The sequence below is a fragment of the Rousettus aegyptiacus genome, unplaced genomic scaffold, assembly GCF_014176215.1.
Source record: "Rousettus aegyptiacus isolate mRouAeg1 unplaced genomic scaffold, mRouAeg1.p scaffold_m13_p_1, whole genome shotgun sequence".
Classification (NCBI taxonomy): domain Eukaryota; kingdom Metazoa; phylum Chordata; class Mammalia; order Chiroptera; family Pteropodidae; genus Rousettus; species Rousettus aegyptiacus.
This window is the reverse complement of record NW_023416284.1, coordinates 138,104,142-138,131,368: the sequence shown is the minus strand read 5'-3', so window position 1 is coordinate 138,131,368 and position 27,227 is coordinate 138,104,142. Positions and strand designations below refer to the sequence as shown.

Below are 27,227 nucleotides of genomic sequence, written 5' to 3'. Positions count from 1 at the left end.
GGGACTTCTTGTCTGTGTAGTGCTTCTTAAGCACCGACTGGCTTTTTTCATTTGCTGTTACATTCACTTGCGAGTTTGAATACTGTCTAGCCTTTTCATGCTTTTTCTTTTCTCCATATCCGGCCTCTGCACTTCAGTGACCCTCTTCATTAATTATACTAGCCTTTGCCCCCAAGCTCTAGTGTGGAGTTTAATTTTATCACTTATAATAATATCCGAGGGACAATAGAAGAGATCTGTCTTGCTAGTTCTTTTCTGTGTTAACTTAGAATTCTAGGTCTGAGAATTAAAAACAGCTCTTCAGTATCAGGAAAACAGACATCGAATAACAACCAATAATGTTTAAAGAATAAGCAAACAGGATTAAAGGGAAAAGCAGGTAATAAGATTTATGAAAAAAAAGTGGTTGCATCACAGGGTAGGAGAAAAGACTTGAAGGAAAAATCTTTTCCATGCAAGAGGTTTGCTTAATGTTAGAAACATCTTAGAAACCACCAATTCATTTTTCTCAAGGATATAAGATGTTTCTACATGTTGACAAGAAATACCAAAAAATTATGAAAACCACGGTCAATATAAAAGGCAAAATTCATATTAGTAATATAGAAAATCTAATTAGAAACAAGAGATAAACTGAGAAAAAAAAACCCTCAAAGTACAGGAAATGATTAAAGGGAAGAAAAAATATGAGAGCATATAAGCAATGGATGTGAAGGATAGTTCATGAAGGTACATAGTGCTTACTATGCCAGGTACTTTGCAAATAGCTCATTTAATCCTTCTGAAAACTCTGAAAAAATGTGTTAACAATCCTATTTGGTTGATACTGGAGCCCCATATCTAAGATGCCTTTGAAGAGGGGACAAAAGTCAAAGGCACCAAGTCAAGCCATGTTTGAACCAATAGGATGTGCGTGACATCAGTCTGCCAGAACCCAAGACTGAAATTTCTCTTTATGGTGTTTCTTCCTTCTATCCTGAGAACAGGGCTGCCTCCCTCCCTGTTTATCTCCCTTAATGCTGTTGTACAGAAGAGTGAGGTGGGGAGAAGATGTCTTACCTCCTCTTAAGAAATCATCAGAGACAGAGAAGACTTCAAGTCTACTATGTTTGCTCTTTAATCTTGTAGGTTTTCATTTATGTTGAATTTTTATTATGTACATTCTCCCAAAAAACACACCCCTATGGGAAAAAGAGCAGTCATAAGAGGCATTCCCTGATCTCCATCAATCTGATTGGAGGGACAGACAGCCAAACATTTAAGTTAATTAGTAAGTAATACAGGACAGCTTGTCTGTATTAGATGAATAAAACATATAATTGTAAAAAAACTATAAAATATGAGGCTCAAAAGTAATTTAAAAGAATATTTAGTTAAAGCCAAAAGATTTGAGAACTTGGAAATTTTCTATTAAACTTCATATTATAATGGTTCAGATAGAAATCTACTGTTAAATACCTATTGTGTCAGGAATTGTTCTTCGTTTTCATATTGTTATTAAACATGATGAACTGACACTACAGTTTATAAATCTGCATTAATTTTACAAGTTGGTAAACTCAAAATATGCATTTATGTACTATACACTTAGGTATTTTACTTTTTATATTCTAATTCTGTTAATTTTTTAACTTTTTTCGATAACTTCAGACTTACAGAAAATTTCCAAGAACAATACAAAAAATTGCCACTATATGGCGATTTTCTAATTTCATCATTTCTTCTGTTTATTAGTTGGCATTCTCTTCTAAGGAAGAATTTCCTCCCATTTTAAAATCTGTTTTCAGTTTAGGCTTATTATCATTTTGTCCAGTGAATAATAATCTATTAATGCCCTTCTTCATTTTGATATTCAGATTGACTTGGATTGGAGAAGTGGGAACCTACTCTAAATGATACCTGTGTATTTTGACATACTCATCACTTTTTTTGAGCACTTCCTTATTTTCCGGCACAATAAAAATGTCATAGGTTCATTTTGCCTCTTTGCTGCCTCATGGTTAAGAATCACCCATGTCTTCAAGGAGTTTTCATTCCTTTTAGTAAGGAATGATATTTAGAAGTAAAGAGCTGGGTGTTTTCTTCTCATTCTTTTATATTTAATTTTTTAATTCATCCAGAATTTATTCTGCAATGTTGTATGTTACAGATTTTATATTAATATGAACTAAAATTAATTGCTTTAGCAGTAAGATATAAAACCCAAGACATTTTGTTTGTGTTCTTGACCTTCGGGAATATTGATTTAGGAGAAATGTCAATTTAATTTTTAAATAATTAATTTAAATTATTTAAAATGATTTACATCTCATGTCAATTATGTTTTCTCTAACTTAGATGCATTTTCTAGAATCATAAAACTTTGTGAAGAAAAATGTGAAACAGGTGGGAAAAAAAAGGGAAGAAAAAGCAGCAATGTAACATCTGTAAAAGGAATTACGAATTTAGGAAATACTTGCTTTTTTAATGCAGTCATGCAGGTAAGAGCCACCAGAAAGCTTTGTAAAATGTAGAAGACAATTTTCATTAATTTGTATTTGTTTGCACACCTGTAGACTGTCAAATGACTAAATGTTCATCTACAAATTTCTGTTTTTGTTTTACGCTATCTTAGCCATTGTCGTATACATACATATACCTTTTCCACATTGCTTCTGAAATGTCTTCTCTGTATTTTGTCGTGGCTCTATGAGTGATGGTGACATTAAATATAAAATGTATTCAGTTAAATTTTTGAAACTTAAAAATTTTAGCTGTGCTAGGTGAAATTTGAAACTTTGAGAAAGTAATTTATTATCTAAAATTATATTCTATAAAAAATTATATTCTATATAATATGCCAAAAATATTATAACTAAATCAGAGCAGTTTACTTTTGTTTCCTTTTAGAACTTGGCACAGTCCTACATGCTTACTGAACTGATGAATGAGATCAAAGAAAATGGTACAAAACTCACGATTTTTCCTTCTGCAGACTCTCAATTGGTAAGAAGTCTAACAATCTGGATAAGAGCTCTTTTAAGATGAGAGAGACACTGACGTTGCCAAAATCTGTCTTTAATGTTTCCAGGTCTATCAACTGAGATGCTAGAGGATTTGAAAAAATAATTCAAAAGTATTTTGTGAAGATAAACATTCAAAACTTATAAAATCATAACTTTAAGATATGTTTAGAACATATGGGTCAAGCAATACAAAAATATTGAGATAGCTTTTAAACAACTTACTAGCAAAGACAAAAGTGGTTTGACTTTTTTTGGGCAAATTGTCTAGGACTCCTATTTTGTAGTTACTGGTGACAATGCTTAAATATAGCATTTTTTTTTTCCTTTAAAAGTAGATGTAATTTTAAAGTGAGCATCTAAACATTTTTTGAAGCCTAGTCTGATAACGTTTTTAAGCTAACGAGGAAGTAAAAGCAGCCTCTAACATTCAATAGCTGGCCTGACACCCATTGCTTGGCTGTTATTCAAATACTAACTTCAGGTTAGGTTACTCTAAGACTGATAAAGTGAGACAAAGCAAGTCCACTTCATAATTTTATCTAAACACAGACAAAAACAAGTGTACTCTACCACTTAGAAAATCCTAAGCACCCTCTCTCGGCCAAAGTGAGTGAGTGCTGTTTCTTGACTAGCTATAGCTTTATTCTCGTTCTAGTCCCACCACCCAAAGATAAGAGTTAACGAGTTACCCAGTCATAGAATTATTCCTACTTTCTGACAGCATCCAAGTAAAAGCAGGCCTCTGCTTTCCTTAGACTCTTCCTTGAATGACCCAACTAAAGCCCAAATCCTATATCGATTGGTTCTTTTGAATACCCTCTTATTGAGACACCCCACGATTCCTTGTGGTCCCTGTTCTCCCTCAATGCAACAAGTAATAAACCCACTTTGTTCAGCTGTAGGTATGTTCCTGGTGATCTTTGGCTGGAGGTTATTGACACTGGTAATAATGATTTTAGTTAGAAATTGATTTGTGTGTGCACGTATGTGTGTGTGTGTGTATTTTAGAGGAAGAAAGAGTATATGTGTAGCTTATAATCTGGCTTTTAAAAAGTACTTAAAGAGGAGTTCTAAAAATTCTTCACCCAATGTAGTAATCTTAGATTTTTCTTCCAAGGAGGCAGTTTTGAAAGATGATATATATATATTTTTTTTATTAAAAGGCAGACTGTAAATTCATTGCCTGTTCAGCTCCTTAAAATTTTTATGGTAGATTCCAATGTCTTCTAAAGTATCGTGAAATAGTGAAGCTTACTCTACTAAATGGAAGTTAATGCTTAGTCATTTGAAAAGATTTGATATGAAATGTAATTGGATGTTTAGTTTAAGTATTTCACATGTGGAGCTGTGTCTCAAGATTACTATGTGGCAATTACATATTACAGCTGATCACTTTAGGTTTGTGTCACTTTTAAGAGGGAATTTTCAATCTAGGTTTTAGGTTTTTAGGACAAACAGTTGACCAGAGCTGTGACACTGTCAGTGTAGATCACGACTCTTTCAATCACCAGTTTTACTTTGTCCATTGCAATCTATATGCCTTTTACTTCTTTTCCTTACTGGTTTGACCCACCAGTAATATATTGAATAGACGATGAGATGAGAGCAAACATCCTTGCCTTAATCCTCAAATTAGAGCAAAAACATTCATTCTTTCACTATTAAGAATGAAGTTAACGGTAGGTTTTCCATAGATGTTCTTTATAAGGTTGAGGACATTCCCTTCTGTTCCTAGTTTTCTAAAGGTTTCATCATGAATGAATGCTGAATTTTGTTAAATGCTTTTCCTGTGTCTATTGAGATTATCATATAGTTTTTCTTCTTTATTCTCTGTTAATGTGGCAAATTACACTGAATTTCAAACCTATCTTGTTAACCTAGGACAAACCCACCTTGTTATGATGTATTGTTGTTATTATATGTTGCTAAATTCTATTTGTTAATGTTTGTATACATATGAGCAGTTTTATTACTTTAAAAATTTTATTAAACTATTAATACAGAGAAGCATACATCACAATTACATAGATGGTAGATTTTCACAAAACGAAAATACTTTGCTCAAGAAACAGAACATAATCAGCAGCTGGAAGCCCCCTTCAGATTGCCTTCCATTCATTACCTCACTACCTGACAAGGATGGCCTCTAGCCTGGTTTCTAACAGGACAGATTCATTTTGCCTGTTTTAATAATATACATAAATGAAATCATATAATATGTACTTTTTTGGATTTGGCTTCTTCCTGTCAGTGTTTGTGAGATTCATCCATATTGCATTCTCATCAGCAAATTTACTTTAGCTTTCAAAGTTTAAGTGTACTTTTAAAACCTAGGATTATTTACTCACTTAGTTCTGAAGGGGTTCTCCTTTGTCTAAAATGCTTTATTTGGGAGTAGGAAATACCACACCTTAGTGCTTGGATTTTGAAACTGCCTTAGATTTCACTTTTGACACTTGAGGTAACTTTTAATTCACTTAACATAGCAAAAAGCACTTTGATATTCAAAAGCTATGGAAGATTATATAGCCTGTTCTTTATGTGGTTTTAGCCAGGTGGTAGATTTTTAAGGATAGTTGGTATGAAATATATACATAACGTGTATTTCATGAACATGTGAATGAGACAACATAATAGTTGTCCTAGAAGATAACATTCTAATGTTCGAAGATTATATTTGGAATGTGCTTTTTATTCATTGTCTGTAAGGAGAGGGAGTTACTGGTGAAGGTAACGTTTTAGAAAACAAAAACTTGGTGGGAAAAAAATTCTAAAATAAAATGCATTGATCCTTTACACAATTTTAGCTTCTTTTGTCAAGCTTTATGTGTCTCTCCTTTACAAGAGGAAGATGGTATACCAATTTTGTGATTTAATTTCCCATTATTTGGGGAAAAGAAGGGTATGAAGCTTCGCTAATATAATTTATAATTATAAAGATGTACAACTATCAAGTAGATGAATAATTTTGCTATTGGGAGAGCATATTAAGGGACAGTTTCAAGCAAATAAAGTTACTGATTTCATTCTTGAGCTAATAGTCTTATTATGTAAAGGGCATAGGGTATGAGAACACCTGTGTTTTTTAAGATAAGACATTTAATTCCATTTTCTATTTTTGTACATTCATTTTTATATGAGGGAATAAAGTTTCTTAATACAGTTGAGGCAATTTAGTTGTCATCATTTAAACAAAATATAACTCTTAGATTTTAAATAATATAGATTTCTGACATAGAGTTGATTATGTTTTTAAAGGATCCATTAATGGTGGAACTTTCAAGTCCTGGACCATTGACCTCAGCCTTGTTCCTGTTTCTTCACAGCATGAAGGAAACGGAAAAAGGACCACTTTCTCCTAAAGCTCTTTTCAATCAGCTTTGTCAGAAGTGGGTACATTTATATTCTTAATATAAATAAGCATGAAGTACAAAATACTATCACTTAATATGAGCAATTTCACTCTTACTGTAACATTGCTATTATTGCCTAGACTACCAAGAGAAAGAACATGTTTAGTTTCAGCTTTGTGCTTTATGTCTTGTACTGCTATGAAGTGATTATTTATCCCCATTTTATACATAAGGAAACAGAGACTCTTAGAAGTTGAGTAGTTTACCTCGTTTTGTAGTGACAGAGCCAGGATTCAAATACAGGTCTGTCTTGATTCAGAACCTCACAATATAATACTACAACGTAAGAAAATAGAATTATAAAATAAATTTGCTATAATAAATCATCTAACATAGTTTGTTTTAAAAGATGAGCTTTGAGGCAAATAGAGTTTAAGTGAATTTAAGAACTTACATTTTTGTATATCTACAATCTTTAAATTTTTATTTTAATTTAAGCTTATCTATGCCATGGTATTGTGTTTTAACTCATAGTATTATACCAATGTTAATTTCTTTTTTAAAAAAATTTTATTTTTCTTTCTGTGACTTGCTTATTTCACTCAGCATAATGTGCCATGGTATTTTAAGTGCAGTCCAAAGTATGGAGAGTTCATTATATGTTTCATTTGCTTGGCAAAAGGCCTGAAAAGTCCGAGACATGGGTGCTTCATAAATGTTTTTAGGACATTATATGCTTTAGAACTTTGTTTTTGACTCTACTAAAAGTAGCTTTTTGTATCATTTCATCGTGATTTTATAAAGATTTTTTAAAAGAATTTTTAAAGTAATTAGTTAAATTATTAAAATAAGTGCTCATAGATAAAAATTCAAACTATTATCTGTTTTAATTTTCAAAAGTGGTTTTGCACATATGGACACACAAATTGCCTGCAATTTGCTCGTTTTGGTTAATATTTTGTACATCTTTATAGTACATGTGGCTATAACTTATTCGATTTTACATATGTGTATACATCTTATTGCACTTGTGAGAATACATCTGTAGGATAAATAGAATGACTGGTCAAACATTATTTGAAAACATTTAAAAATTACGTTTTCTTTTGCTTTATTGCGCTTACTTTAAAAAGAGATATATTAAGAAAAGTGATTTTTAAAAAATAAGAGGAAGATTTAAGTCATATTTGTTGGGCCTGTTTTTGAACCTTGTTTATTACATTGATCTGTCCTTGCGCCAGTACTGCAAGGTCTTGATTACTGGAGCTTCATAGGAAATCTTGGAATTGAGTAACGTGAGTCCTTGAGCTTTCTCCTCTTCCTCATCCTCCTCCACCTCTCCCTCCTCCTTTTTTTTTTTTTTAAACTATTCTAGTTCCATTACTTTTTAATATGAATTTTAGAATTAGTTTGTCAACTGGAGTTGCATTAAATATGTAGATAAGTTTGGACAGAATTGACATCTTAAGGTTGAGTCTTCCCATACATGATTAGATATGTCTTTTCAGTTATTTAGGTCTTTGATTTTTCTCATCAAAGTTTTGTGATTTTCAGCCTACAAATCCTGCACATACTTTGTTAGATTTACCTTAAGACTATTCTGTGGTGTGTCAATGTACCTTAAGGGGTGCCACCAAATTCTCAAGATAGAATGAAAGTACAGTGTATAGTATTTTATATATGTTCTTTATTACCTTCTAATTTACAAATTCACCCTTCAATAGTGTAGTTTAGTATCTTATCCTTTGTATTTTTACATCTATGATTTTATTATTTCTAATATTTTTAACTGGCTAATTAATATCAACATATTCTTATTTAATTTTTTCCAATTTTTCTTAATAGCTAGGCCTTTATTGGCAGTATGCCTTTGTTTTTGGACATTCTCAACATATTTATTGTAACTTCATTGGGACTGTTCTATAAAATTTATTTGGAGTAAATTCATTTCAATTAATTTTTTTTAACGTTAAATATCTTTGTGTTTTATAATATTTGTGTATAAAATCTTCTTTGGAGTAGATTTTTGTTTGCTTGTTCGTCCTCTTCCATCTCTGGCCCATTTGCTCTCTTGCATTTTCTCTACACCTTCTTGTTTTCTTGCCACTCCCACCACCTCCCCTTTCTTTCCATCACCTCCCTTTCTCATACCCCGCTCCTCACTACCTAAACATTTTTAATTTTAAGATAGCCTCACCCTTGTCCTCTAAGCTGGCCTTAGAGATCCAGGTCTCTTAATGACTCACAGCTGTCTTCCTGCTGTTCTGTGAGAAGAGTCTGTAGAAGGCTTGGCTCAGCTTCAGGTCCCTAGGCTATGTTCTGTTGTAGCCTTAGGCAACATTTGCCCAAAGGCTTTCTTTCAGAGAGGAAGATCAAGGATCCTTAACCAATGAGCCTGGCTCTGTCTGACACAAAGTATTTTTAGTTTTCTTCACCCTTCAGGCCCAGGGCTTAGCACTCTTGTTATTTTCTCTGTCTACTGTTTTGTGCTCTATTTTGCTCTGGGTTTTTTTGTTCGTGGGTTTTTTTTGGGGGGGGGGTGGTTCGGAATCTCACTTAAGACTTTTTTTCTTTTTTCTCTTTAAATTTGCTGTGCTTGGAGTAGAGTTTCTAGATCATGCACAGACTGATTCATCTTCATCCAGAAAACATCTCTACAATTCTCTCATTCTAAATTTCTTTTTCTCGACTGTCTATTCCTGTTTTATGAGTGGACATACAATTTCCTCTTACAATTTGAGGTTTTTAAAGATTCCTTCCTCTTTTCCACAGTAACATTTTTACTAAAGTACATTCATTGTGAATGTATAGTGATTCCCTTATTTTGAATAGGGCAAATCTTTTCATGTGTTTGGTGGTTTTTCTCTTTTTATCCTTTAAGCTTGAAGGTCTCCCTTGGTATTAGTAGCTCAGATTGGCGCTATTAGGGATTTTTTATAAGTCACAATTTTTTCCCCAGTCCTAGGTAAAGGAAGAAAGAAAAAAATCCAGGCTTAGTAAATTTTCTTCAGTGGTTTAAAAGGTAGTAAGTGCTTTGTGTATGGTTGAGTTGGAGCTATAGGCGGAGAGATGGTGGGAACAGCTTCCCCTTTGTTCAGGACCAATTTCCTTCCTGTGTGCCTGCTTCAAAAGTCATAAATTGTCTTCTCCTACCTGCTGCCATGCTGGTGAGGATCTCTGAAGGGTTCACCTTCCCCCTCCAGTCCTCTTCCACTCCACTAACCTTTTGTAATACAGCACAAGTATAGTGTCATGCAATTTCTGCCTTTCATAGAGTCTAGCTGTAGAGGCTCAAATAGGTTTGGAATTGGTGTCTGTCTTGGTTTCTGTCCTCATCTCTGATCTAGGAAGTGAACAGTATCCACAACATGCAGAAAGGGAAGCCCATTAGTGGAATTAATGAAAGTGTGCTCAATATGATTCTGCTGTGTACTACTTCTTAGCAAGAGTGAGTAGAAGTAACTAAGATGATTTCATTTACAGGCTAGATTCACGCTTGTTTCGAATAGCTTTTTAGCACCAGGACCTCACATTAGTGCTTTACTAGAATGAACATGTATCATGAGATAATGAGGAATAATGCTTAAAGTACTGAACTCAAGAATCAGAAGACCTGGATTTATGTCAGTGGCACTCAGCCTTGTTCCTCAGTTTTCTCAAGTGTAAAATGAACTTTTTATTAATTATGAATTCCCTAACAGCACTGTTGTGTATATCGAATGAGGTATGTTGTGTACTGTACCATGAGACAATTATAAACTTGTATTATATAATATAGTCTTACTATTTTGTGTTATTTTGACAAAATTCTTTCTTCATCTTAGAGCACTTCCTAAATTTAGTACTTGTTTGCATTTAAGGCAGAAATGGTCATTTAGCACTGGATTTCATTGCCAGGAATATAACTGAAATGAACTAAATATTTGCTGTATTGATGTTTCTATGATTAGCACCTGATCCTTTTATTTAATTAATAAACTAGAAATCTGTCAAATTCTTAAAATACATTCACAGAGACATCAGTTTATAGTTCTTTATTTTAATACAATCACATACATTTGATTATTTAAGGTAGGAAGATAATAGATCACAGTAGCTTGAGTTTGAATACTGTTTTTTTGTTTGTTTGTTTTTGCTTATTAGTGACTGTGCTTACACAGTCCCTCTGAGCCCTCATATATAAGCTGGAGAAAATAGAATATCCCAAGTTTGTTTGAGCATTATGTGACTTAACCTATGTAAAACTTAACATACGTGCTTGACATATAGTAGTTGCCTAATGAAAGATAGTTATATTGTTCTCAGTGACTTAAGATCTCATCCTGATTGGAACAGCAATCACATTTTGTCTTGACTTAATAGAAAAAGAAGTAAATTGAATCCGTGGCTATGTTATTTCAAAGTGATTTTATAAATAATAATATATTGTTGATGAAATGATTCTTTTTTTCTTTCCTGTTTTGTTTTTAAATCATAGGGCCCCTCGATTTAAAAGTTTTCAACAACAGGACAGTCAGGAACTTCTGCATTATCTGCTGGATGCAGTGAGGACGGAAGAAACAAAGGTCAGATTTCTTTATGTGTATCATACATACTCTTTAAGAAGAGGGTATAAAACTGAAGGAATTAATTTCTACCATAATTTTAATGTATGGCTGAGCAGTAATTTGATATTTTTCTAGCTATTCTATTCTCTCTCTTTTTTGACTCTTCTGCCATAGATTATTTTCTTTCACTCTTTCACAACCCCTAATACCCTTTATTGGTTAACCTAAATTAGTTATTATTTGTAACCCTTTGGCTATAAATAAATCAAACTAGCTTAAATAAAGAAAAAGGATCTAAGAATCCAGGTGAAAGGGGATATAGTTGGGACAGAAAGATTCTCAGGAATCCAGAAAGTATTCTTATTTCTCTAGTCTCTCCGGCTCTGTAGGGTTTTTTTATCCATCCGTTTGCAGACTGAGCAGTTTCTCTGCTTCTCTGAATGGCAGCACATGATCACCACAGTTTGCATGTATAAAACTTGCAGTTCTGCATGGATAAAAATGAAACTGCCTGTTTGTGAATCCCAATTCCCAAGAGAAAAACTTCATTATCCCGTGGTGGATTAGGATCCACTCAGTGATCAGTCACCGGTGTCTAGAGGAGTTGGGCCCCAGCCTCCTGGATCAGGGAATGTTTCTTAGACGAGAACAAATGGCTCATGGACTGAATAGATTCCTTAAACAGTGTTGTAATCCTTTCTCTTAATTGCTTAGCTGTTTGTTGACTCTTACATTAAATTCAACTTTTTTTTTGTTGCTATCCTGTGCAAATAGCATATAATTTTTTTTCAGAGAAAATTCAGGATATTAAAGATGTCAAATACATGGTACATTCCCTCCACTTTCCCCTTCTTACTCATAGCAGACATTGCCAATCATTCATAATAACTCTGCTGAGTCTGGATTCAGTTTTAGCATCATTCTAAATATAGCACTCTGGGCAGCCCCTGTCAATCATAATTGTCATAATAGGTGAAATCCTATTTCCTCTTCAAGGTGAATATACTTCTTTACCTATATATTAGTATGTAGTAAAGCAATCCAGTGAAAAGTGCTAATATGCTTGTGGTAGGTGTTACTCTGTTGCTAGGCAGGGAGGATTCTCCCCTTTAAAAAAAAAAAAAAAAATTTTTACTTTGAATTATAACATTATAGTGTTTTTTACTCCTAAAAGCTGGTTTTCAGTAAAGAGAGAGTTATTAGGCTTCTCATATTTTCTCAGAAATAATCATAAACTTTGAGTTAATCACTCCCTCATGTTACCAATATGCAGTTGTCTCTCAATGTCTGCAGGAGACTGGTTCCAGACCCCACACCGATGCTGAAATCCATGCTCAAGTCTCTTATATTAGATGGTGTAGTATATGCAGTAACCTATCCACATGTACTTTAAATCATCTCTAGAGATTACTTATGATACCCAATACAATGTAAATGCTATGAAAATAGTTGTCATACTGTATTGTTTAGGCAATAATGACAAGAAAAAACGTCTATACATGTTCAGTACCATTACCGGCCTAACTACGTAGTTGATTGAGTTGTTTGAATTCAGGGATGTGGAACTTGCAGATACAAAGAACCAACTGTATTAATACAGTGCCATTCTTAATTAGCTGTTTATTGACTTAAATTTAACTTTTGAAGGTGTCGCTCTCTTTCTGCCATCCTCTACTTTTATATATTCGGATTAGAACCCTACAACCTTCTATTTAAATTCATGTTTTTGTCACCTTAGGCTGTGATGACATTCCTCAAGGATTGATAATGTTATCTCTGTGCCCCATGTACATTGTACTTAGTAGATGCTCAGTGAATGTTTGTTGACTAAGTTGTCAGTGCTTACCCTTTAAATGGGCAGTTTCTCTTGAGGACTGGAATTGGGAAGAAAACAGTCTCTTAAGCTAGTTTCTTGGGGATTTACAGTTATTTTGAATAGGTTACAATTTGAATAAATTGTTAAATTGACAGAATAATACTGTTATGTTTTACTTATAATTTGTTTTTAAAATCAGTTAAGAGATATATAACTAGTTAAATTTGGGGGACATTAGCACAATCCCCCATGAGCGAATATTTGATGACATTTTCTTAGTTCTAGAAACATACCAAGAATGGGGATTTAAACTGAAATCTTTCTATCAAGCTAATGATCTTTCTAATTCTATATAATACTGCTTATTAAAGCTTAGTTTTAATGCTTTGTCTTCAATGACCAGTATAAATACATTCTTTGTTAAGTTTGCTATGTAAAATATAAGCATAATTATTTTACTATTTGAAAAGTATTAGCCTAATTCAGTAACTATGGTTTATTAATACTCTTGTTGAAGAGGAAGATACAAGTTAGCGGTGTGGAATGAGATGCTCTGTCTTTGTATTAGGAATAATAAATGTATTTTGACGCTTCAGAGCCTGCAGATGATATAGGAGTTCCTTTATTCAGTCTACCGATTGCTAGAATGATTTTTTCCTCTTTAATTTGCAAGAATATATTTGATAATTGGGGGTCATGTATCATTAGAAGTGAAATTAAAAATTACCTCTACATTATTTTTCTGTTGATATTACAAGTAGAACAATAAAATCTATATCATTTTTTTTCTATTTCACTTCTATTACTTGATGGCATTCTTTGTTACAATTAAATTATTGTTTTGTCATAATAGTGCATTAGGATTCACAGTATCTTAAAAACTCAGGCAACACATCAGGAGACACTGGTTTTTGAAAGCTCTTATCTTCCTCCTTCTCTTTGAGGGTTTTAGATGGTGTGGCAAAATTAAAATGTCAAATCTGTGGATCTATTCAGTCTTGCAAGCAAGGACAGTTGTGCTGATCAGTTACAGTGAGTACCAAGGCAGGAGCTGCATTGTCTGGCCTGGGAACCCCACAGCTGTCAATCGTGCTGTTATTGTAGTTTGTCACTGCCATGTGTTTTCTGATTGAAGAAAGGCTATAGCGTTATGTCTGCCACCAGAATCTTTTAGTAATGATTAAAAACTACTGACCTCCTTTCATATTGTTTCATTAAAATCTTTTTCTTATGACTGTAAAGTTTAGGAAATAACATCCTCTTACTGAATAGAGCACTAAAGGGATCATTTGTGCAAAAATTGGAAATTGGAAATCAAATTTAATGTAAGAACTTCTTTTATAGGCAGGCTTTTCAACTTAGAAACATAACCTGTGCTTTTTTCTTTTTAATTTGAGCTGTCACTAAACTAATGATGTTACATTTTTATTGTCTTCTCAAAGGCATGTCACTTTAATACATTATTGAATAGGATTATTTAAAAGGCATAATATCGCCATTAACTTAAATTATGAATTTCTGCGTTCTTTTTTTTAAAGAAGTTTAAGATGGAAATTTGAAATAGTTAAACTTTGATAGCACTAGTTGATTAATGTGCTGCAGTTGTTAACAGCTCCCTGACCAAAGTCTGTTTTTTTAACCTAAATGATTCAAAGCACAACTCTTAGCAGTGAGAGTTTGTAGATGTGCCTAAACCCATTTATTTTATTCAACTTGATAAGTTACCTATTATCTCTTTAACAGTATAGAGGAGAGAATATAAATTTATATCTGGGATACAATAAAAAAGCCAAAGTCTAATAGTTTAAAGGTCATAATTTAATCAACTTCATTGTTTTCACTCTTTTGTTTTTACTCTTTTATTAAAGAGTATGATATCATAATAGCTTACATTTTAGAATATAGTAAAGGCTTATTAAATTATATTGAAAGTCATGTATAATTTATAAACTGTTCAAATTGTAGAATAAATTTAGTCTTCCAAGTTGAGTTAGAGGCTTTTTACAGTTACATTAAATATTTACAGGTGAACATTGGTATTTATTGGAATTTTTCATTTACATTCATTAAATATTTCCCTGCATGGAATTCATAACATTTTAATTTGCTTATTTTGGTTAAAGAAATTCTTTTTTCAAGGTGTAAATCAACTTTAGCTTATTAGACAGTATCTGAATTATTTTAATTTTGGAGTCTGAATTGGAGATTATTTTAATTTTTAGTAGTTTCTGGAGTACATTTTATTATTTTGATTACCTTTGCATATATTTCATGACAGTATGATATGGTATGGATTACTGTATGTTTATTTTTAGACCCTACCCTGTTTATATTTAAGTTTTTGAATTCTGCATTAACTTTCAATGCACTAGAAGAAAATAGTGAGCAGTTCTAGGAAATATAATATGCTAATTATAGGACAGTTAATAAATGAAACTTAGTTCCACAATTATTGGGGGAAAGTGTTAACTTATGAAACATTTCATGCATATAGAAGAATGTGTACAAATACACAGTTTAAAGCGTAATATAAATACCACTATCACTCCTCCTCACCACCACCCTCAGAAGTTATAAAAAAAAAAGAAAAAGAAAAAGAAAATAGTACCATAGAAGCTACCTGTTCTTTTTTTCCCCAAACACTTCTTCCTCATCAGAGGTAACCGCTCATTTTGATAGCTACCGATGTATACTTAAAAAAAATATATTATTTAGTTTTGCAAAACTGAGTAGCAAGCACAAACCTATTGATATTATTGGAAGAAGGTTCCCAAAAGAAGATGAGCCAAGAGAATCTCTGGGACATAGTCTGGCTTTGGCTTCCCAGAGTTTACAAGAGCTCTTTCTGGGGAAGTCATGAATGTATTTTAAGCCAGGCATGCCAATGTCAAGACAACTAGCAAAGGTGTAGAAAAGACCAAAGTACTAGCTCTCTGGTCCAGCAAAGCTAGAGGCTGCTCTGTTTTCTGCTTCAGGTTCATGGTTCTCAGGAATAGGTCATAGCAGAATGATTCTGGAGGATAATATATATCCACTACCAATCCAGGCAGTGGGGCATGGAGGAGAAAATACAGACATTAGCAGCTTATTCCCCATATATTCTGTCCTTGGCTTAAAAACATGGTACAATGTCCTTGGTGTTGGTAGTATGTCTACTTCACAAGTCTTACTATTCCAATCTGGATTGGTTGCCTCCCACTTTTGATGCATAGGCATCATTCTGAAATTTTTACTAACTTGCTCCTGGGAATTCCCTTTGCTACTTTTCAGTATTGCCCCAATGTTGCCTGTAAACCATATTATCTTTCTTGCTTTATGCTCTCATTTGGTGGTGTATATATTTATACATTTTTCTTTATTCAAAAGGTAGCATATGCTATATATACACCTTTCTGCAGTTTGTCTTTTTTCGCTTAAGATATTGTAGCAATCTTTCATGTAAGAAGATAGGAAGCTTCCTTACTTTTTTTTTAAGCTCAACATATTTAACCAGTTCCTTATTGAATCCTCCTTACATATCGTTTCTGGTTTTTTGCTTTTATGAACAATGCTATGATGAATAATGGATATATATTATTTTGCATGTGTGTAAGTACATCTGTATAAATAGAGAAATGAGGTTGCTGAATCAAATGATATATATATATATGCTTGTAATTTTGATATACACTAAATTATTTCCATAGGCATACAATTTTCACTTCTGTCAGCAATGTACTATATAAGGGAGTCTGTTTCCCATACCCTCACCAGAAGACTGTTTTGTTAGACTGTTTAATTTTTGCCAATCTGCTAGGTAGAAAATGGTATCTCAGGGTAGTTTTAGTGTACGTTTCCTTTTTATACTAGGCTCAATATTTTTTATCTGTTATTTTTTGCCCAATTTTCTGAGTTTTGATTCTTTGATGATTTCTGAAAGTTTTTGTATACTAGGAGAGAATGTGTTTCCAACTTTGTCATTTATGTTTTGATTTTGCTTATAATATAGAAGTACTTTTTATATATATATATAAAGTTAAAATTTTTTTTTTAATTTAACGCTTTTTTTATGGCTTCTGGATATTGAGTTGTACTTAAAAAAGCATTCCCACTCCAAGGTTATAAAAGAATTTCCCGCGTTTTCTTCTAGTACTTTTATGATTCATTTTTAGATTTAACTCTTGATCCATTAAAGTACATCCTGTTTCCTTTTTTCCCATTTGACTATCCTACAGTGATCTGAACTTTTCCCATTCAATTAATAACACCCTAATTATACTAATTTTTCATATGTATTTGGGTCTATTTTTTAACTTCCCATTATATTTGCCTACCTGTTTGAATAGTAGGATCATACTTTAAATTACGACTGTTTTAATGCATTTCAAGAAATCTAGTGGGACTAGTCATCTTCCCTCCCCAGTTTTCATTGTTATTCTTGTTTATTTTTCCGTATCTAATTTAGAACTGATCTCTCCTGTAACCTCTCACATTAAAACAAAAACAAACAAAAAAACCCCAAATCCCAGTTCTTGCTATTTTTACTGAAATTATGGTAAATGCACAAATTAGGGGAATTGATATGTTTATACTCTTAGGACCTATCCAAGAACATTGTATGTCTTTATATTCGATCAGGTTTTCTTTTGTGTCTTTTGGTAGTGTTTTAAAGTTTTCTTCATTTAGATTTTACACATTTCTTACCTTAAGTTTATTCCTAGTTATTTTATCTTCTTAGTTGCTATTATAATGGGGTATTCCATATCTTCTAACTGATTTTTGTGTGTGAAGGCTATTAACTTTATTATATTTTATCTTCTTTATAATGGTCATACCTTTGAGATTTATTTTACTATCAAATGCAATGAATAGAACTTTAAGACAATGGTAACTAATAGTGAATAGGGGATGTCAAGGGATTTGATCTTAGAATTTTTTCCTCCTACACCTATTAATTTAATGGCTTATATTACTATAATGGTATGCATTGCTAGAATAAAAGCTTCTGGGTCATATTGTATTTTTAATGTGCTACTGTATTCAGTTGCTTTTTCTTCAGAATTTTTTCATACTTGATATTGGCATGTATTGTGTGCACTTTCTGTCAACTTTTCATACCAATATTATGCTTCAGGAAAATAATTTGGAAATTTCCTTTTTTCTATGCCCTGGAACATAGGTTTCGTGGCATTCCTCTGTGAACTGTTAGGGGATAGAGATTTTTGTAAAGAGTACTATTTAACAATGTTCTCTTCCCCTTTCCTCCTCCATGAAAACTGGAAGATTTTCTGTCTCTTGGGCATTAATTTCCTGGAAAATTATCTGGTTTTTTTTCCCCTGAATTTTCCAATGTAATTATGTGAGAGTTGAGTAAAGTGGCCTCTTTTGATTACTGAAAGTGTCTTTAATTTTGTTAGTGGTTTCCTTTTTTTCTTGGATGCGGTGTTATGCTTTCATCCTTGTCTTGATTAAGATTAGCTAGTGGGTTTATCTCCTGAACACAGAATTGTCTTTTGATTCATTTATTAATTCTCTTCAATTTCTGCTTTTATCTTCACTAACTCTTCTACTTTTGTTCAGTTTTGATATTCTTTTTCTAAATATATAAGTTGGCTGCTTAATTTGTTTTTATTCTTTTTAATCGATTTAAATATATAAGGCTGCAAATTTTCTTCTGAGCAATGGACAGTACCTTGGATTCTCTGGGAAGTCTGGAGTTTGGGTTTAATTTCCCTTTGACATAATAAATTTTTAACACTAACATTATTATTTTTACACCAGGAAGTTCAGGTCAGTCAGTGGTTTCACATATGAAAACCTGTGATTAAGACTTAAAAAAATATTTTGAAGGATAATTAACAAGTTTTCACTCCACTGTAAAGTATGAATCAGAGAAGATTAAATTCATCCATCCACTAATTAGGGGCATAATTAGTGTAAAGGTGATGATTTGTTAGCTTAGATAAGTTTTTATTGGAATATATAGTTTTATTTAATTCTAAAAGTTTTCTGTGAGGTTGGATCTTTCCTAATACACATGCAAGAGATGTGGAAACAAATCTTGTCATTTACTAAGAGCTGCTTAAGACTTTAATTAAGACATGACATTATTGACAACTAAATTCAAAACAAGCAAGATTTGGGGTATTCTTGCTTTGGACATTAATTGATATTTGGACATTAGTAACATATGTATATTAATAAAATAATCTACATGGAAGTCAGAGTGACCAATTTAAGAGCTTCTTAAACAATTCTCCCCCAAATAAGAGAATTGTTCCATTTTCTTGTTTAATTTTTTAAAAATTCATTTTATTTTACAGACTAGGGAACGAAGATCCAGTGTACCTTGCTATTTGAAAGTCCTTCTGTTATTAAGAGGATGAGACTGAAGTTAATTGTTACTAAACCAATTCTATTCAAAGACACAAAAAATATTTCTGTGAAAGAACAGATTCTTATTAAATTCTTATTAACTTTGTTTTATAGAGAATACAAGCGAGCATTCTAAAAGCATTTAACAACCCAACTACTAAAACTGCTGATGATGAAACTAGAAAAAAAGTCAAAGGTATGTTGACTCTTTCACTGTAAAAAATTTCTTCTAGAAGAAAATATTAAAAGTTTCTTTTCAGGGGAAAAACTGAGCATTATGTGAACTAATTCTCTAAAGCAGTGGCCTTAAAATGAAGATGTATTTATTCCAGTGGCTGCAAGATAGTCTAGTAGATCATAGAAACAAAATGTTAGAATGTATCCATGTGAATTTGTAAAAATAAAATTAATATGAAAGACGCAGATCGATGTTGATGCCTTTATGTGAAGTATGTAAGTTGCTGAAAATAGCATCTTCCCTCGGAAGTTCACTTTCATCATATTATGTCATTTTGCAGATGAGGTCTGCTTGGATAACTGGATTTATGGATATTATCTAGTTTTAACTAGACAAAATTCTTAAGTGCTCCGAAAATTCCTTCAAGGAAACCATTTATTGAAGAGAGTGCTAATAGGTCAAGTGTACATGCCTGCTTTACGCCCAGTGTTGACTTCATCAGCCAAATTATGAGGCACAAACAATGATTATCTAATCTAAGCAGATCACTTATAATTATCAACATTTACATATGGGTTTATATTCCATGTTATTAGTGATTTACCTTGTCCTTAATGTATATTCTGCCTTGAGATATTAACTAATAGTAGTATGAAGTCATCATTTTTAGAAGACATTTAAAAATATTTGTATTTTACTTATTATCTTTTCTAACTTCTATATTTTTGTAGCATATCTACGCATTACATGTCTATAATTTATATACATTGTGATATACATGCCAAAACTTTATATTGCAGTTAAGGATTCAAGATTTTAAAAAATATAGATTCTCAGGCATACTGTTCTTTTGTTTTGAGATAGTGCCATCTAGTGCATGTTTATAATAACTGCCCAGTTTTTCTTTTACCTTTTTCCAGTTTTGTAATCTTTACTATTTTTAATCTCTCATACAATTTTTCTTAATGAAACAACTAGGTTTACCATCATTTCTAATTATCATAATTAATAAATTTTTATTGATACATCTGGATATGTCTATTCTGTCATTTAGTGCTTCAAATACTATTTTAAAATTATGTTAAATGCTGTTTGTAATTTGAAGGTAAAGACCCAAAAAGGATAGGAAAAAAGTTTGAAAGAGAAGTAAATAGGTTTTTAAATATATTTTTCCCCTAGTATTTACTCTGGAGAATTTCAAATTTCTATTAGAACAGTATAATGAAGCCCCATATACCCATCATCCCACTTAAACTATACTCAGTTCATGGGGTATTATGTTTCTCTGTTTTCTTCCAACCCAAGACTGTTTTGAAGGAAATTATAGGCATAATTTCTTTGATTTATAAATATTTTTCAAACAATAATTTTGACTTTTTTATATACCAGTATATATATATATGTGTATATATATATATGCACATATATATAACAGTGTTTATATAGCAGTCTATATATACACACACACACACAGATATATATATAACAGTTATTAATTGCCATCTTAATTCTTTACACTATGCTGTGTTTACTTGTCCCTGACTACTCTGTCATTTCCATAGTTAGGTCTTGGCATCTGTAGCACTAAAAGCATTATCTCTTTTCCCATCCCTCTACCCCTAGGTTAGGCTCAGAGGCTTTAAAGGGCTTAAAGCAAGTACTTGCGGTATAGTAGAAATAGTGATGATTGCTCTACTTAATTTAACTTTTAAGAGCAGTTTGTTATTTCCTGAAGACTACCGTAGTTGATAGTCATATTTTTTCTACAGAATTGCAAAGGAGAAAGACATTATAACATCTTAAAGTAAAATACACTATTAAATGTGGTACTAGACATGTGCCTTAGATTTCTTCTGAATCAACAGGGGGATAAAAGCATGTTACATTGTTAGGTTAATGCATTAAAAAGCATTATTTTTACAGCATATGGAAGAGAAGGTGTGAAAATGAACTTCATAGATCGGATCTTTATTGGTGAATTAACTAGCACAGTCATGTGTGAAGAATGTGCAAATGTAGGTACTTTAAAATTCACTTCAACATGGAACAGATTACAGTCATGTTGTACATTTTCTTTCACATATATAATCATCAGCAGTCACTTATTTTTGTGACAGATGACTACATAATAGTATTCTTCACTCCTAGAAAGTAAACAATTTATAATATTTAAGAGTAGATCTGTTTTTTTTCCTCTTGAGAAACCTATGGAATTCTCTTAGCCTATTTTAAAAGTCTTGGATGTATTAACTACCTGTTTGTATTAAAATGGAAGAGAAAGTTCTGTGAATTTCTTCTTTGCCCTAAAATATAGTTCCAAAAGAAATAATTTGATGTAGTAACATAACCTAAGGTGATCTACCACATTTGAATTTAAGTTTACTTTTATAGGACTTGTTTAAGTTGTTTTTAAAGTAAATTTAAATTAACATCTTTGAATTTATTGATAATTTTTATTTGAAATGCCATCTGTACTTTAACAACAATTTAAAGATGTATGAATTTTTGTAGATTTTCAATGGCTTGATAAAGAATATTTCTGGAAGCATATGGCTTAGAGTGTGATCAGCTTAAACTTCTGTCAGATTTTATTGTAAAAGAGAGAGTTTATATACATTCTCCCTTATGGAGATTATGGAGAGCCTGTCTATCTTCTTTAGTTTTACACAATCAGAATTATATATGTCTTTCTAGCCTGTTACATTGAAGCACAGACTGTGTCAACATGATGTTACTTAAAATTTCTAATACATTCAACATAGAAGTTGATTTCTCTCCCACAAGCTAGAGTATCTTTCAAAACAGAATTATCCTAAAGAATCTACAAAACACAGTCAAACTCTGACTCTTTACATGACTTTTTCTTAATGTTTCATATTTTATATGTTATGGCACTGATTTCACTAAAAATGTTTATCTTTAATCATTATTATTCTACACAGTTTATTTTGAAGTTACTTTAAACACTACAGGTTATATTTACAACATTATAAAATTAAACTGAGTTGTATTTATTAATGTTTTGGGATATCTTATTTTGATTAATGATATGTGCTGCTATACCTACTTAAATTGCTATTGTTCCAGGAATGTTTTTTAACTTAAAATTTTAAGTTGCCTGAGAAGTTTGATTTCTTTAAGCTTTAACAAAACTGCATTGTCTATATTAGAATTCTAACCGAAGTTCTCAATATATTTTTTCTTAAAGATCTCCATGGTGAAAGATCCTTTTATTGATATTTCACTTCCTATAATAGAAGAGAGGGTAAGGAGAAAACTTAATAATATGTCTTTTGTGAAGGGCATTTATTTATTCGTATATGCAGGCATTTGTTGAGTATGTTATCAAATATGAGTCATTTTTTATATACAGTAATTGACCTTATACAGTATAATATTGGGGTTTGTATATGTATGCATATATTTTGATATAGTTCTTATTCTCAAGGAATTTAAACCCTTATGGTTTATATTTTGAGAGTGAATGTTAAAGAAATTATACTTCAAATGAGTTAGAATTTTAAAAAGTAGATGATATCCAGAATTTATTTTTTTAAAGAGGTTTTGTGTTATGTACATGGTATCTATATAGGTTTCAAAACCATTATTTTTGGGAAGAATGAGTAAATATAGAAGCTTACAGGAGACAGATAATGATCAGCACATTGGCACTGTTACTATAGAAAATACTCTTCAACCCGGAGCAACAAAGAAGCTTTCGTCATCTAAAGATAAGGTAAGATTATGTACATTTGTGAGACATTTGTTTTTTAAAACTTTTTATTAAGAGAAATTTCAAAATTATACAAAAATAGAAAAATTATATAATAAACTCCTGTGTACCCAGTGCTCAGCTTCATAGTTATCAGCTAATGATTAATAATGTTTTATCTATGTCTACCTCACATTCTCCCCTTCCTCACCCCCGATTATTTTGGAAAAAAATCCCAAATATATAGTTCAATGCGTGTCTCTAAAAGATACTCTTTTTAACTATATAACACAGTACCATTATCATACCTAAAATATTAATAACTTATTAATAGCACCAATATCCATTCATTAAATCTCTTTTAATCTACAGATTTCCTCCACTGCCCATTTTTTCCTCGGCAATTTATTTTTTTGAAGAAATCAGGTCATTTTTTTAAAGCAGTTTTGTACATTCCCATATTGATAGTAATTCATTTGCTATTGTGTTCCTTTATTTTCTCTCTAAGGCAATTAGATCTAGAGGCCTAATTAGTTTTAGGTTTGCTTATTTAATTTTGGGCAAGAAAACTTATAAGTGGAGGTGTAGACTTCCGTCAAGGAGGTGCCCATCAAGTTTGATGTCTCTTTCCCTCGTGTTACCAGTCATCGATGACCATTGTCTAGACATGTTATTTCACTAGGGACACACCTGGCTGTTGAGTTATCCCTCATAAATTTTTAAAAATCAATCAAAATTTTTACTTCATTAAAAAAATTTTTTTATGTGACGTAGTTTATACTTACTTGGCAAATTGATATGCTATCAGATTTAACTTACTCTATAGAAAGCTTTCAAAGTGGAAAGACTACAGAAATTATGCAGAAGTTTCCACTTGAAAATTCTTCCTCACAGCAAATTCCTCAAAAGTCCTGTTCCCTTCTCTGCAAATAGGGAACAACTATTGTTGGTATCTTCGGTAAAGGTTTATTTTTAAGTTAAAACTACTTATTAGTATATCTTTTACTGATTGGAATTTATGTAGACTTAGGAAATAGATTTCAGAGATACTAGAAATAACATATCTAATAATAGTGGAACGTTTAAGTAAGATGAATTGGCATTTATTTTCTGTAAAGTCACAAGATTCTTTTCTCTGAAAACACTGTCAACTTACAGAATCAACTAATTCATGGCAGAAAACATATAAGAAAAGTATCATCTGGAGAAGATAAAACTGTTGTCATATCTCAGGAAAATGGCAACCTCGAGATGAAAGGGGATTCTTCAGTGTTTGCAAGCATCGCAAATACGGAATCAACTCTGACTGAAAGCCCTACGGATGGCAGTGAAAAAGAAGCCAGCCATTCTGAAAGTAGTGTAGATGCTGACAGTGAGGATTCAGAATCTGAAAGTGCTTCAGAGCAGACTGCGTTGTTGAGATCCACTAGTGGATGCTATATGTATGCAAATGGATACTTTCACGATCCATCAGCAAGTGAACCACCCACCAAAGAGATCGACAGTGGTGATGAGGGAGTGTCTGAAGCTATTTCCAAACTTCATTTAAGCAGCACTGTAACTGGAGATAGAGATTTTGGCCAAGAAAATGAGCCACTAAATCTTCCAAATTTATGTTTTTCAGAGGAGAAGCATATGTCTCATAGTCCCCAAAATGCTTTTCAGACCCTTTCTCAGAGCTATATAACTACTTCTAAAGAATGTTCAGTTCAGTCCTGTCTCTACCAGTTTACATCTATGGAATTACTAATGGGGAATAACAAGCTTCTATGTGAGAATTGTACTGAAAAGAAACAGAAGTACCAAAGGGAAACCAGTTCTACAGGTAAATATTTAGCTTTCTTTTTCTTTTTTTTTTTTGCTAGTCATAGATTATCTGATAGTGACTAGTTGGTTATAGATCCCTAAGAACCTGTCTCCATATTTGAGCTGCTTGGGGGCAGGGATTGTTTTATTTATATTTACGTATTTGTGCCTCAGCACTGAAGACACTGGGCAGAGTAAATTGTCAATAGATTTTTATAAAAATAAATTGATGAACACAAAATAGTCATCTCTGCCTTGAAAATACAAATCCACATAATTATATTTCAAGGGACTAGCTATCTGAAATCTTTGCAGAAGAAATTTCCCCAAAACTTAAAAATGTATCTCTAGTGAGATTAATCTGTATAAGAGTGTGCCTTCACAAATCCCATCAGTCTAGTATAAAGACATAAGATATAAATTTGAGGATTTTAAATAATTGTGTATTATAAAACTAGGAAAACAATAACTGTTTAGTTGACCACAAAAAAATGGTAAAAAGGTAACTTGTCAAGTAAGAAATTTTCAGTGTATCTCTCTCTAGCCTTGATTAAATGGAGAGAATACTCTGATTCTTAGTGACTAGTTGTTTCAAAATACAGGTTTTCTTTTTCATGTATGGTGAGGCCAACAGATTAGGAGATGGTTGCCACTGAAATGATAGTTTGTTGATAATAGTGTGGAGAGGAAGCACAGGGGGCACAGGAGGTAGAGGGAGCTGAGGGGGAAACCAGGGCAATTGTCTTTATCGTGGTTTCCAAGGGAAGACATAGGCAAGGCAGGGTAAACAGGTTTAGGATTGACTAGGTTTGAATAATTTCAGGGGGCTCTGGGCTCTAGTTGTCTGGTACCTGGCCCTGGTGTGATTAGGATTGGTGAATAGTGGCTTAGAGTATAAGAGTCCAATAAAGGAGGTAGCTGGGGTATGGGTTTTGGACTGGTTGCTTTGCATATGAAACACACACATAAATTTTTACTATCTTCAGGAATTAGCTAGCTCTGGGAGAGGCCCACTTTCCAGTGTCAACAAGTCCCTAATTATCAAAGCATCACAATAAAGATATGCTTAATACGTTAGTAATTAAGGAAGTGTCTAGATGGGAGAAGGAAGAAATACCGAATTATATTAATCCAAGTTAAATATGCAATTGGCCATATTCAAATCAGATTCAAGTCCTTCCTAACAAGTTCTTGTTGAAATGCCCCAGGGTTCCCATGAAACATAATTTCCTTTCACTGCAATGAATGAAGAGCTGATTTTATCAATTAACTGGTGTGTTTCTGGTGGTCTTTGGCTGGAGGGCATTGTCATAAGTTACTACTAAACCATCTCCTTTCTAGCTTCCTATTCTTTATCTGTATAAGAGTGCACCTTCTAAAAAAAAAATCTTACATTTTACTGATTTTGAAAAGGAGTAGAGATAGCATGTCTAGTTTCTTTTTTAGATGAGTTTACTAAATTTGCATATAAGGAATTTGCATATAGTATATAATTTGCATACATAAAGCCCATCATTTTTAAGTATACAGTTTAATGAGTTTTGATAACATATATAGACCTGTAACCACAATCAAGACATAAAACATTTCCATCGCGTACAATCAAGATATAAAACATTTCCATCACCCCAAAATGTTTCCTTGTGCCCCTTTGTAGTTAATCCCCTCTCTCATTGTTTAGTCCCTGCACTCACCAATCCGACGTTTTTCCCTATAGTTTTGCCTTCTCCAGGATATCATATAAACGAAATCATATAATACATAGCCTTTTGTCTCTAGCTTCTTTGCCACTCAGCATAATGCTTTGAGATTCATCTACACTCTTACAAATATCAATAGTTCATTCTCTTTTTAAAAATAATTTCAAAATGTGGTATGGTACTTCTGTATAAATGTTGACAACATTGTGTGGTAGATAATGTATAAAATCGAATCTTACACATAAATTTATTTTATTTTATGCAGAAAAGAAAACAGAAGGGGCTTATACTAATGCCAGGAAGCAGTTGCTCATTTCTGCTGTTCCAACTATACTAATTCTCCATCTTAAAAGATTCCATCAGGTAAAAGTCCCTTTAGTAGCACTATAATAATTTTCATCATATATTTTGTAGAGCCCTAAATCTTATAAAATACTGTCAAGGATTAGACTCTAATTTATTGAATTTAAAAATTTGTCATAAGGAATTTACCGTTTTTTTCAGCCAGAAGAATTTATAAGACTTTTCTAATTAAAATTGTTTAATTCACAATATTTGAAGGTTTAGGTGGTAGGAACCCAAGTGACGTGTGTGTGTTTGTGTGTTATCAATGGAAAAATAAGATTTATTAAGATCTCTTAGAAGCAGAGAAGTAGCAACATGCACATTGCTTTCTGAACTCTCATGATCCCATGTGTGGGCTGGGCATGGTTGGCTAGGACTAAGTGCAAAAAGGGCTGCAAGGTAGGCTCCACC

General features: G+C 32.4%; 1 protein-coding gene across 5 annotated transcripts in view; it reads left to right on the top strand.

Moving 5' to 3' along the window:
* Positions 1 to 27,227, top strand: part of USP45 (ubiquitin specific peptidase 45) — a 63,893-nt gene that overhangs the window by 21,810 nt on the left and 14,856 nt on the right. For 3 of the 5 annotated variants that reach the window (XM_016151997.2, XM_016151995.2, XM_016151994.2), the window contains exons 6-15: positions 2,338 to 2,480; positions 2,890 to 2,985; positions 6,264 to 6,394; positions 10,836 to 10,923; positions 19,190 to 19,271; positions 21,177 to 21,268; positions 22,462 to 22,518; positions 22,846 to 22,989; positions 24,124 to 24,790; positions 26,737 to 26,834. In XM_016151997.2, the coding sequence (XP_016007483.2) occupies positions 2,338 to 2,480; positions 2,890 to 2,985; positions 6,264 to 6,394; positions 10,836 to 10,923; positions 19,190 to 19,271; positions 21,177 to 21,268; positions 22,462 to 22,518; positions 22,846 to 22,989; positions 24,124 to 24,790; positions 26,737 to 26,834 (1,598 nt within the window). Of the gene's footprint in view, positions 1 to 2,337; positions 2,481 to 2,889; positions 2,986 to 6,263; positions 6,395 to 10,835; positions 10,924 to 19,189; positions 19,272 to 21,176; positions 21,269 to 22,461; positions 22,519 to 22,845; positions 22,990 to 24,123; positions 24,791 to 26,736; positions 26,835 to 27,227 lie in introns of those variants that run through there. The other 2 variants (XM_036220277.1, XM_036220275.1) reach the window with 2 other exon arrangements.